The 11,400-nt window shown below is 43.6% G+C and overlaps 1 protein-coding gene across 1 annotated transcript; it reads left to right on the plus strand.

The window, feature by feature from the left end:
- Positions 1–678: 678 nt before the first annotated feature.
- On the plus strand, positions 679–10,663 carry LOC135520925 (casein kinase II subunit alpha-like). The gene is made up of 12 exons (XM_064946783.1): positions 679–828; positions 970–1,081; positions 1,207–1,308; positions 2,755–2,805; positions 2,916–2,975; positions 3,498–3,581; positions 3,835–3,945; positions 4,114–4,215; positions 4,626–4,726; positions 5,130–5,284; positions 9,456–9,545; positions 10,481–10,663. Exons 1-12 carry the CDS (start codon positions 728–730, stop codon positions 10,582–10,584), a joined length of 1,173 nt encoding a protein of 390 aa, XP_064802855.1. The 5' UTR covers positions 679–727; the 3' UTR covers positions 10,585–10,663.
- Positions 10,664–11,400: the final 737 nt, after the last annotated feature.

The raw sequence follows: 11,400 nt of genomic DNA on the forward strand, positions 1-11,400 counted from the left end.
CTGAGAGGAGCTGAGGGGTGGGGTTGGGGAGATGGGTGGGATGGACTGAGAGGAGCTGAGGGGTGGGGTTGGGGAGATGGGTGGGGTGGACTGGGCTGGGGTGGGGTTGGGGAGATGGGTGGGATGGACTGAGAGGAGCTGAGGGGTGGGGTTGGGGAGATAGGTGGGATGGACTGAGAGGAGCTGAGGGGTGGGGAGATAGGTGGGATGGACTGAGAGGAGCTGAGGGGTGGGGTTGGGGAGATGGGTGGGGTGGACTGGACTGAGGGGTGGGGTTGGGGAGATGAGCTGAGGGGTGGGGTTGGGGAGATAGGTGGGATGGACTGACTGAGGGGTGGGGAGATAGAGCTGGGGAGGGGGAGCTGGGGATAGGTGGGATGGACTGAGAGGAGCTGAGGGGTGGGGTTAAAAGCTCATGTTTTATAATAGTTATGACTAAATCACAATTTATAATGTATAATTACTATCTATCTAGATGTAAAGTATATCAAATTATTGATTTTTTTTGCTATGTAACTACTGTAAAAAAAAAAAGTGAATGATTTTCATGTAACAACAAAAGAAAAAGCTGTAAAAACAAAGTTTGTTTTTGTCCTTCGGGGGCAAAAAATGACATTGCGAAGTGCGATGTTGACTCACATACACCACCCCTATCATGTTTGTTTTTATTCTAATAGGTGTCTGTTTTCTATGTCCCAGGTGATCCAGAGAACATCCTGTGTATAGTATGTCCGGCTCTGTCCCAAGCCGCTCTCGAGTTTACCCTGATGTAAACACACAGAGGCCTCGGGAGTACTGGGACTACGAGTCCCATGTGGTGGAATGGGGGTACATACTGCGTGTGTGGTTCAAAGCTGAACACATTGTTTTCTGTTGCATGTTCTGATATGTGTGTTAGATTCTAGTTGGTGTTACCTAGCTGAAATTGTCACGCCATCACATTGCTTGCCAATTCTCTTGATTATGTAGGAACCAAGATGACTACCAGCTGGTGCGCAAACTAGGACGAGGCAAATACAGTGAGGTGTTTGAAGCCATAAATATCACCAACAATGAGAAGGTTGTTGTCAAAATACTCAAGGTTGGTACCATATTCATTTTAATTGATTTTAGTGTTGGCATTTATCCCCTGACTCAAATTTCGCTCCTCACCAAAGAGACATACTGTATGAAGTCCTGATGGTATTTTGTTATGCTTGTCGATAGCCAGTCAAAAAGAAGAAAATCAAGAGAGAAATCAAGATTCTAGAAAACTTGCGAGGCGGTCCCAACATCATCTCACTTTTAGATATCGTCAAGGATCCTGTGGTGAGTGGAGCTCATGATCCTAATTATTATACGTCTGTCCTAGTAAAGTGTAAATCATAACACAACAACATGCTTGTTTTTTGTGTGCCTTTTTTTTTTTTACAATGGCTGTTGTCCAATCACTAAGCAGAAACAATGTGGTTCATATTCAGCTACCTCCATCCAGAGTTTCCCCTAGGATTTTTTTCAGCAGCTGTGGCAAAGTTAGCGGTGCGTGACTAATGGCGGTTTAGAGGCCCTCTTAGCCACAGAGACAAAATGTTGCTGTTTTAAATGGGGATGCATGAGATATCAGTGAACATATCGGAATCGGACAATGTTAGCTAAAAATGCCAACGCTGGTATCGGCCCGATGTCTAGATTAAAGCAGATGTTAAAAACCGGTGTGCAAAGCTGACGTGCATACCTATATAACGTAGGTACATGACGTAATGACGCCGCGTAAAATGTTGCGCTACACGTGCAACACAGCATTCCTAACCTAGCCCACAATGTGTGCTGTGTGGATCGAGCAGTCAACAAGTCGAGCGGTCATATGAAAGAGTAAGAAAATTTCAGCGAGACAACTCAAACGCAAAATCCATTAAAGCCAAAATAATGGAATGAATTGCCCTTGACAATCCAACTGTTCTCTGTCGTGGGTGATATTGGCTTTTGGCGACTGGTCGAGCACCGGTACACACTACCAATTGCTCTATTTTTCAGATGTTGCCCTACCGGAGCAGCCAGCTAGGTCATTATTATTTGACGGCAAATTATTATTTGACGTGCAGTCATATTCAGGTCCTGATTGGTCAACAAGCTTATTTGACACGCAAAGACAAACAAGGGGTTCCGAAGAAATCCTGCTTGAGAATGAAACGGATGAACAACACTGCGTCCATGTGTGTGTGTTAACTATTTAACTGTACTAGAATGCTTAAAAGGCCGCTAAAATTTTAAATATCGGTTTTCGGTATTGTTTGTTTTTGACGGGGAAAATATCGGATATCGGCCAAAAATGTCATATCGGTGCATCACTAGTTTTAAAGCAAATTTCCTGCAATTCAACACATTTTGGAAACCTGTAGAAGATGTGCAGTTTTAAAGCTAATTTCCTGTAATTCTCCACATTTTGCCATGGCTTATGCCTTGTTCTTCTGCTATCTGAGAGACTCAAACATTATAATAAAATCAATGCCATGTCATTTTTATTTTATTTTTTTATTCTCTCTGACTGGCTAGTTTTTATTTTGGTGGTTGTTAGTTGTCAAAGATCATCTTAATTTAAAATATATCACTTTTCTACTTTATACCTGGTTTTAATCATTTGAGTTTACATTGAAAACGTTTTTCCATCCCGATTCTTCTTCTTTTTTTTTTTTCAAATGTATTTTTTGTGTGTTCTGGTTGAGTGAATGATTGTAGTTATTGTAGTTCCTCATGCCTTTTCTTATGTCTTCTCAGTCGCGAACTCCCGCGCTGGTTTTTGAGCATGTCAACAACACTGATTTCAAGGTGAGGAGAGAGACCATGTTCATCTGTCTGTACAGAATTCTAATAAACCTTACATTCTGAACCAATGTCCAGCCATCTCATTTTGATAGATTTTTTTCTCTGTATTTCAGCAACTGTATCAAACTTTATCAGACTTCGACATACGGTTCTACATGTTTGAAATCTTGAAGGTAAGGGATTGTTTCAAAGACAAATTAACACCTCACTGCACAACGCCTCCCCATATGACCTACTCAAATGACCTACTTGTTGGGTGTTTGTACTGACATGTGACCTACTGGTTGTGTGTATGTACTGACATGTGACCTACTGGTTGTGTGTGTGATGTACTGACATGTGACCTACTGGTTGTGTGTACCTGTATGTACTGACATGTGACCTACTGGTTGTGTGTATGTACTGACATGTGACCTACTGGTTGTGTGTATGTACTGACATGTGACCTACTGGTTGTGTGTATGTACTGACATGTGACCTGTGTAACTGATAGATGCACACACACTACATGTTAATGTTTTTAAATCTATGTATTTTGTCTGTAATGTCTGTTATGTCGGACCCCAATAAGACTGTCTCCATTGAAGTCGACTAATGGGGATCCTAATAAATCAAATCAAATCTTAGATCCCAATGATACATCTCGCATTGAGACTACTGTTAGCTTAAACCATGACCTAATTGTTTCTTCTCAGGCCCTTGACTACTGTCACAGTATGGGGATCATGCACAGAGATGTCAAGCCACACAATGTGATGATTGATCATGAACACAGAAAGGTATGGATTCAGTCTCCTCCTTTCATTCATTCTGTTACTATAGCTTGGATCACTACCATAATTAACCAGCCCACTTTGTTAGACGTTTTTGTTTCCTTGTTGTTGCTTATTGTAAAGTGTCTTTGCGTTTTTAGAAAAGCTCTATATAAGACCTGTGTATTAATATTGTTATTGTCATAGAACTAGAACTCAGAATTAGGAATTAGAACTTATTAACTAAAAAACACAAAGAATAATGACTATTCTCTTGTAGCTCCGTCTGATCGACTGGGGCTTGGCAGAGTTCTACCACCCTAACCAGGAGTACAATGTGAGAGTGGCCTCGCGCTACTTCAAAGGACCTGAGCTGCTGGTAGACTACCAGGTGAGACCACTCAATACAGTCTGACAAGACTAGTTATAAACATGAAACTAACTAGTCTCGTTGGCCACACATCTATAGTAGCATGTTGTTAATGTAGGTCTAAGTTGGTACAGTAATGTAGTCATTGTTGTTTTAAGCAGAGTGTGCACCCCCCTCTCTTTATTTCAGATGTATGACTACAGTTTAGACATGTGGAGTTTGGGCTGTATGTTGGCCAGCATGATCTTCAGGAAGGAGCCTTTCTTCCATGGACACGACAACTACGACCAGGTAGAACTGTCTCTCATGGTGCTGATCACATTGTCTGGATATTGAATCCTGATGCAACAGTCTCTACTACAACAGCACTGATTTGAGCTATCAAGTTGATGTCTTGTTGCTCTCCGAGTTGACTGCCAGTTGAATTGCAACTTTCTGTAGGATTACAAGTAAGTATTTTGGTTGAGTGTTTTGGTTTGTCTACAATCAGGTGAGATGAATTGAGTCTCTGTGCTGATGAACAACCCTCAAACAATGTGTTGATCATGATGAGACAACAGTCTTTACAACAAGGCTGATGGTTGATATTTAGTGCAAACTTCTAGCCCTCTTACTTGACTGCCAGTTGAATTCCAGATTTAGGCCTTAGGCTTTTGTTTTCGTTTGTCTTCCCTCTAAAATGTTCTGTTTCTGTTTTACAGCTCGTACGGATTGCTAAAGTCCTCGGCACAGAGGACTTGTATGACTACATCGACAAGTACAACATTGAACTAGACCCACGGTTTAATGACATTCTGGGCAGGTAAGAATATCCAACATTTCATCGTCAGATTACTTCAACAGAACTGGGCTTCAGAATGTATTACTAAATGGTCCAAATACTCAATGTGAATGTCAATGTATACCTGACCCCTGCCTTGAGTAATTCAGGTTGATAATGCCCAATATATTGACCCATTTTAATAGAAAGAGTTGAACGGCAAAAGCCCCTCAGACATGACAATTTAACAGAGTACTCATGGGTACAGTCCATTTGGCCACCAGTCTCTTTCCATCTATTCATATGACTTGTTCATTTTGTTTTTGTCTCCTTTTCCCCCAAACATCTTTGTAAAGTGCATTGAGAGAACTTTGTGAATCTACACTCTGAATGAATGTTGACTTGATTTTATGCATTGACCTCTCTCTCCTGGTCCATTCTCCAGACACTCCCGTAAGAGGTGGGAGAGGTTTGTGCACAGTGAGAACCAGCACCTGGTGAGCACCGAGGCTCTGGACTTCCTGGACAAGCTGCTGCGTTACGACCACAACGCTTTTGAACGCCTCACGGCCCGGGAGGCCATGGAACACCCATACTTCTGTGAGTTTCCCCTCCGCCTCCACTCAGACTTCTAGACATAGGCCTGCTGCATAAGACACCTAACTGAATGTTTAAGTGCTAGAACCCTCGCTTGATCTTAAGATTATGGTGCTAAATTATACCTCAATACAATACACTTTTCTCTTTTAAGTACTTGCTAAAAGAAGAAGGTTCATATTCAGTGGATTCTCTTGCAGCCATTGAACACATTGAAGCGAAGGCTTTTGAACAGATATTTACAGTTTCTTCACAGGAGTTCATGTGACTACAGTTTACATTTGACATTTTAGCCCTTTAGCCGATGCTCTAATCCACAGCCACTTACAATTAGTGCATTCATCTTAAGATGTATTGTCGCATCTCACCGAGCAAGTGGCGTATCACAATCATATCAAGTACACTTTCCCTCGTCAAGTGTGGGTGGGAGGGCCAATAGACCAGAGGTGGTGGAACGGAGGGCTCGGGTTGGGATGTAGGGTTTTCAAATAAGCCTGATGGTAGGGAAGGACAGTTCATCTTGCTGCTGCGTAGTCAAGCATCAGGGTCTTGGAGATGATGCCAGCATTCGACTAGGTCAAGCAAGTGGCGTAGCTGTCAGTGGATTGTGTTGGTATCATAGGTCAGTGGAGGATCATAGCTGTCGGTGGACCAGGTGACATGGGAGAACTAGGTCAGAGATGACACGCTCAAGTGTTCTGGGGGAAAAAGAAGACATAACCGGTCTGTTCTTGACGTCAGAGAGTTTGAGTGTTGCTATAATAGCTGTCAGTGGATTGTGTTGGTATCATAGCTGTCAGTGGATTGTGTTGGTATCATAGCTGTCAGTGGATTGTGTTGGTATCATAGCTGTCAGTGGATTGTGTTGGTATCATAGCTGTCAGTGGATTGTGTTGCTATCATAGCTGTCGGTTGTGTTGGTATCATGTGTTGGATTGTGTTGGTATCATAGCTGTCGGTGGATTGTGTTGGTATCATAGTGTCAGTGGATTGTGTTGGTATCATAGCTGTCAGTGGATTGTGTTGGTATCATAGCTGTCAGTGGATTGTGTTGCTATCATAGCTGTCGCTGTGGATTGTGTTGGTATCATATTGTGTTGGTATCATAGCTGTCGGTAGCTGTCAGATTGTGTTGGTATCATAGCTGTTGGTGTTGATTGTGTTGGTTGTGTTGGTATCATAGCTGTCATAGCTGTGGATTGGATTGTGTTGGTATCATAGCTGTCGGTGGATTGTGTTGGTATCATAGCTGTTAGTTGTGATTGTGTTTGTGTTGGTATCATATCATTGTAGCTGTCGGTGGATTGTGTTAATGAGTGTTGGTATCATAGCTGTCGGTGGATTGTGTTGGTATCATAGCTGTCGGTGTTGATTGTGTTGGTATCATAGCTGTCGGTGGATTGTGTTGGTATCATAGCTGTCGGTGGATTGTGTTGGTATCATAGCTGTCGGTGGATTGTGTTGGTATCATAGCTGTCGGTGGATTGTGTTGGTATCATAGCTGTCGCTGTGGATTGTGTTGGTATCATAGCTGTCGGGATTGGATTGTGTTGGTATCATAGCTGTCGGTGGATTGTGTTGGTATCATAGCTGTCGGTGGATTGTGTTGGTATCATAGCTGTCGGTGGATTGTGTTAATGGATTCATAGTGTTGGTTGTGTTGGTATCATAGCTGTCGGTGGATTGTGATTGTGTTGGTATCATAGCTGTCGGTCATAGGATTGTGTTGGTATCATAGCTGTCGGTGGATTGTGTTGGTATCATAGCTGTCGGTGGATTGTGTTATCATAGCTGTCGGTGGATTGTGTTGGTATCATAGCTGTCGGTGGATTGTGTGTTGGTATCATAGCTGTGTTGTGTTGGTATCATAGGTGGATTGTGTTGGTATCATAGCTGTCGGTGGATTGTGTTGGTATCATAGCTGTCGGTGGATTGTGTTGGTATCATAGTTGTCATAGCTGTGGATTGTGTTGGTATCATAGCTGTCGGTGGATTGTGTTGGTATCATAGCTGTCAGTGGATTGTGTTGGTATCATAGCTGTCGGTGGATTGTGTTAATGAGTGTTGGTATCATAGTTGTCGGTGGATTGTGTTGGTATCATAGCTGTCGGTGGATTGTGTTAATGAGTGTTGGTATCATAGCTGTCGGTGGATTGTGTTGGTATCATAGCTGTCGGTGGATTGTGTTAATGAGTGATGGTATCATAGCTGTCGGTGGATTGTGTTGGTATCATAGCTGTGGATTGTGTTAATGAGTGTTGGTATCATAGCTGTATTGTGTTGGTATCATAGCTGTCGGTGGATTGTGTTAATGAGTGTTGGTATCATAGCTGTCGGTGGATTGTGTTGGTATTGTGTTAATCATAGCTGTCGTGGATTGTGTTAGTGATGGTATCATAGCTGTCGGTGGATTGTGTTAATGGTATCATAGTTCGTGGATTGTGTTGGTATCATAGCTTGTGTTGGGTATCATAGCTGTCGGTGGATTGTTGGTGTTGGTATCATAGTTGTATCATAGCTGTCGGTGGATTGTGTTATCATAGATTGTGTTGGTATCATAGCTGTCGGTGGATTGTGTTGGTATCATAGCTGTCGGTGGATTGTGTTGGTATCATAGCTGTTGGGATTGTGTTGTGTTGGTATCATAGCTGTTGGTGGATTGTGTTGGTATCATAGCTGTTGGTATCATAGTTGTTGGTGGATTGTGTTGGTATCATAGCTGTCGGTGGATTGTGTTGGTATCATAGCTGTCATAGGTGGATTGTGTTGGTGTTGGTATCATAGCTGTCGGTGGATTGTGGTATCATAGCTGAGTGTTGGTATCATAGCTGTCGTGGATTGTGTTGGTATCATAGCTGTCGGTGGATTGTGTTAATGAGTGTTGGTATCATAGCTGTCGGTGGATTGTGTTGGTATCATAGCTGTCGGTGGATTGTGTTGGTATCATAGTGGATTGTGTTAATGATTGTGTTGGTATCATAGCTGTCGGTGGATTGTGTTAATGAGTGTTGGTATCATAGTTGTCGGTGGATTGTGTTTGGTATCATAGCTGTTGTCATAGCTGTGGATTGTGTTGGTATCATAGCTGTCAGTGGATTGTGTTGGTATCATAGCTGTCGGTGGATTGTGTTAATGAGTGTTGGTATCATAGCTGTCGGTGGATTGTGTTGGTATCATAGTTGTCGTGTTGGTATCATAGCTGTCGGTGGATTGTGTTAATGAGTGTTGGTATCATAGCTGTCAGTGGATTGTGTTGGTATCATAGCTGTTGGTGGATTGTGTTAATGATTGTGTTGGTGTTATCATAGCTGTCGGTGGATTGTGTTAATGGTGTTGGTATCATAGCTGTTGGTGGATTGTGTTGGTATCATAGCTGTTGGTGGATTGTGTTAATGAGTGTTGGTATCATAGCTGTTGGTGGATTGTGTTGGTGTTGGTATCATAGCTGTCGGTGGATTGTGTTAATGAGTGGGTATCATAGCTGTCGGATTGTGTTGGTATCATAGTTGTTGGTGGATTGTGTTAATGAGTGATGGTATCATAGCTGTCGGTGGATTGTGTTGGTATCATAGCTGTCGGTGGATTGTGTTGGTATCATCATATCATAGCTGTCGGTGGATTGTGTTAATGAGTGATGGTATCATAGCTGTCATAGGTGGATTGTGTTGGTATCATAGTGTGTATCATAGCTGGTGGATTGTGTTGGTATCATAGTATTGTGTTGGTATCATAGTTGGTGGATTGTGTTGGTATCATAGCTGTTGGTGGAGCTGTGTTGGTATCATAGCTGTGGATTGTGTTGGTATCATAGCTGTCATAGCTGTGGATTGTGTTAATGAGTGTTGGTATCATAGCTGTCGGTGGATTGTGTTGGTATCATAGCTGTCGGTGGATTGTGTTGGTATCATAGCTGTCGGTGGATTGTGTTAATGAGTGTTGCTATCATAGCTGTCGGTGGATTGTGTTAATGAGTGTTGGTATCATAGCTGTTGGTGGATTGTGTTGGTATCATAGCTGTCGGTGGATTGTGTTGCTATCATAGCTGTTGGTGGATTGTGTTGGTATCATAGCTGTCGGTGGATTGTGTTAATGAGTGTTGCTATCATAGCTGTTGGTGGATTGGGTTAATGAGTGTTGATTTAGAAGATATCTGATTGTCTCTCTCTGATGCCAGACTCCGTTGTTAAAGATCAGGGAAGGGGCAGCACTCCTGGAGGAATAGTTACCAGCTCCACTCCAGTCAGCTCTTCCAGTATGATGGCAGGTAAGTCATCCAACACTGCATTTTGGTCTTGGGGCTTTGGTCAAAAGTAGTGCACTATTTAGGGTATAGGGTGCCACTCCCTGGGAAGATGTGCTGTTATCATTACACTTTGTATATTGTTTGAATGGTTTCCCAACACCAGTGTTTTATTTGTGATCTATGGTGAGTACTCCTGACTAGGGCTGTTGCAGTGATCATATTACCGGCAGTCACGAGTCATGAAGGCAGTCAAATTCTACATGACCGTTTAGTCACAGTAATTAGACTTCTCCAAGCTCTAATGCTGCTGCTGGTCATTAGTAGTCTACCAAACTTGCTAACTGCCTGGTACTCCGCACTCTATTGTCCCTCTAATCACTCTGACATCAATGTAAATGTAATCGAAAATCTAATGAAACATTTTATGGGAGCTCATGGTGCGCAACATTTCTGTAGGCTATGCAATTGTGCGAGAAAACAGAGTGATGGCCTCTACTAAATAGAGGAGGATCCCGTCAGCTTTATATAGGCTAGGCCTACTTTATTTCTCAACTTCCCTAATATTAAGAACATTGTTTATATTTACAACATTTATTTACAACATTTTCATGCCAGCCAGCCTACCTGGCTTTAGACCTGTCTAAAATAAATCATGTATTTATTGTGATGATGTAGGCTATATTTATTAGACTTTTTACAATGTAAATGTCCCTAACATCTACATCAGTGGCCTGAAGGCTATGTGTGGAAGCCAGAAGATGCTAAATGTGTTTGTTAATTATCGGTCAATTACCGTGAGACCAACAGTTATTTGCATGACAATCACCGGCTGATTTTGTGACCGCCACAGCCCTACTGCTGACCATAGATCACACTGCTCTCTTCTTTTACTTCCTGTCAATAAGTGTACTGACAGTAGAAGTCATTGGTGAGAATGTGTCCACTATCTCTTCTAGGTATCACCTCCACAAAGGCACTGGCTAACAACGCTGGATCACCTGTCATTTCTGCCCCCAACACTCTGGCCCCACAAGTCCCAGCGGCCGGGGCACAGCCCTGAAACCTCCACCCCCTCCTCCCAGCGGCTGCCGGGGCACAGCCCTGAAACCTCCACCCCCTCCTCCCAGCGGCTGCCGGGGCACAGCCCTGAAACCTCCACCCCCTCCTCCCAGCGGCTGCCGGGGCACATCCCTGAAACCTCCACCCCCCTCCCAGCGGCTCCTCCCAGCGGCTGCCGGGGCACATCCCTGAAACCTCCACCCCCTCCTCCCAGCGGCTGCCGGGGCACAGCCCTGAAACCTCCACCCCCTCCTCCCAGCGGCTGCCGGGGCACAGCCCTGAAACCTCCACCCCCCCCTCCCAGCGGCTGCCGGGGCACAGCCCTGAAACCTCCACCACCTCCTCCCAGCGGCTGCCGGGGCACAGCCCTGAAACCTTCACCTCCCATCAGCCGCCGGAGCACAGCCCTGAAACCACCACCTCCTCATGGGACCTCCTCACCTATGTTTGTGTGGGCCCGTGGGTTGGTTCTGCCCACCCCACTCTCTACTATCTGTTGGCCTGGCCCGTGGGTCGTTTCAGCCCACTCTACTATGTGTTGGCCTGTCCAGTGGGTTTCTTTTTTATGACATTGAGAAGAATGACAGAGAAAAGATGTTGAAATTGCTTTTCCCTGTTCAGTTATATTTTGAGATCTGGACTTGACATCATTTTTTATTTGTCACACCTGTCTGGATGATTTGGTCTAGGAATTCTAATACAATGTAGACATGATGAAGAAGAAGAGGAGAATGGATAATAAACATTTATTTAGTATGTCTCAAATATACAGTCTAGCATGAAACAGTTTGTTTGGGGATTCCTGCTGTTGCAATAC

This window comes from Oncorhynchus masou, chromosome 29 (assembly GCF_036934945.1).
Source record: "Oncorhynchus masou masou isolate Uvic2021 chromosome 29, UVic_Omas_1.1, whole genome shotgun sequence".
NCBI classification, from domain to species: domain Eukaryota; kingdom Metazoa; phylum Chordata; class Actinopteri; order Salmoniformes; family Salmonidae; genus Oncorhynchus; species Oncorhynchus masou.

What these genes read in the sequence shown, in the direction of transcription:
- LOC135520925 (XM_064946783.1), top strand. Translation starts at nt 728, where the DNA reads ATGTCCGGCTCTGTCCCAAGCCGCTCTCGAGTTTACCCTGATGTAAAC. An exon ending in ATATCGTCAAGGATCCTGTG is followed by an intron (nt 1,309 to 2,754) that starts GTGAGTGGAGCT and finishes ATGTCTTCTCAG; the next exon opens with TCGCGAACTCCCGCGCTGGT. An exon ending in GACACGACAACTACGACCAG is followed by an intron (nt 4,216 to 4,625) that starts GTAGAACTGTCT and finishes TCTGTTTTACAG; the next exon opens with CTCGTACGGATTGCTAAAGT.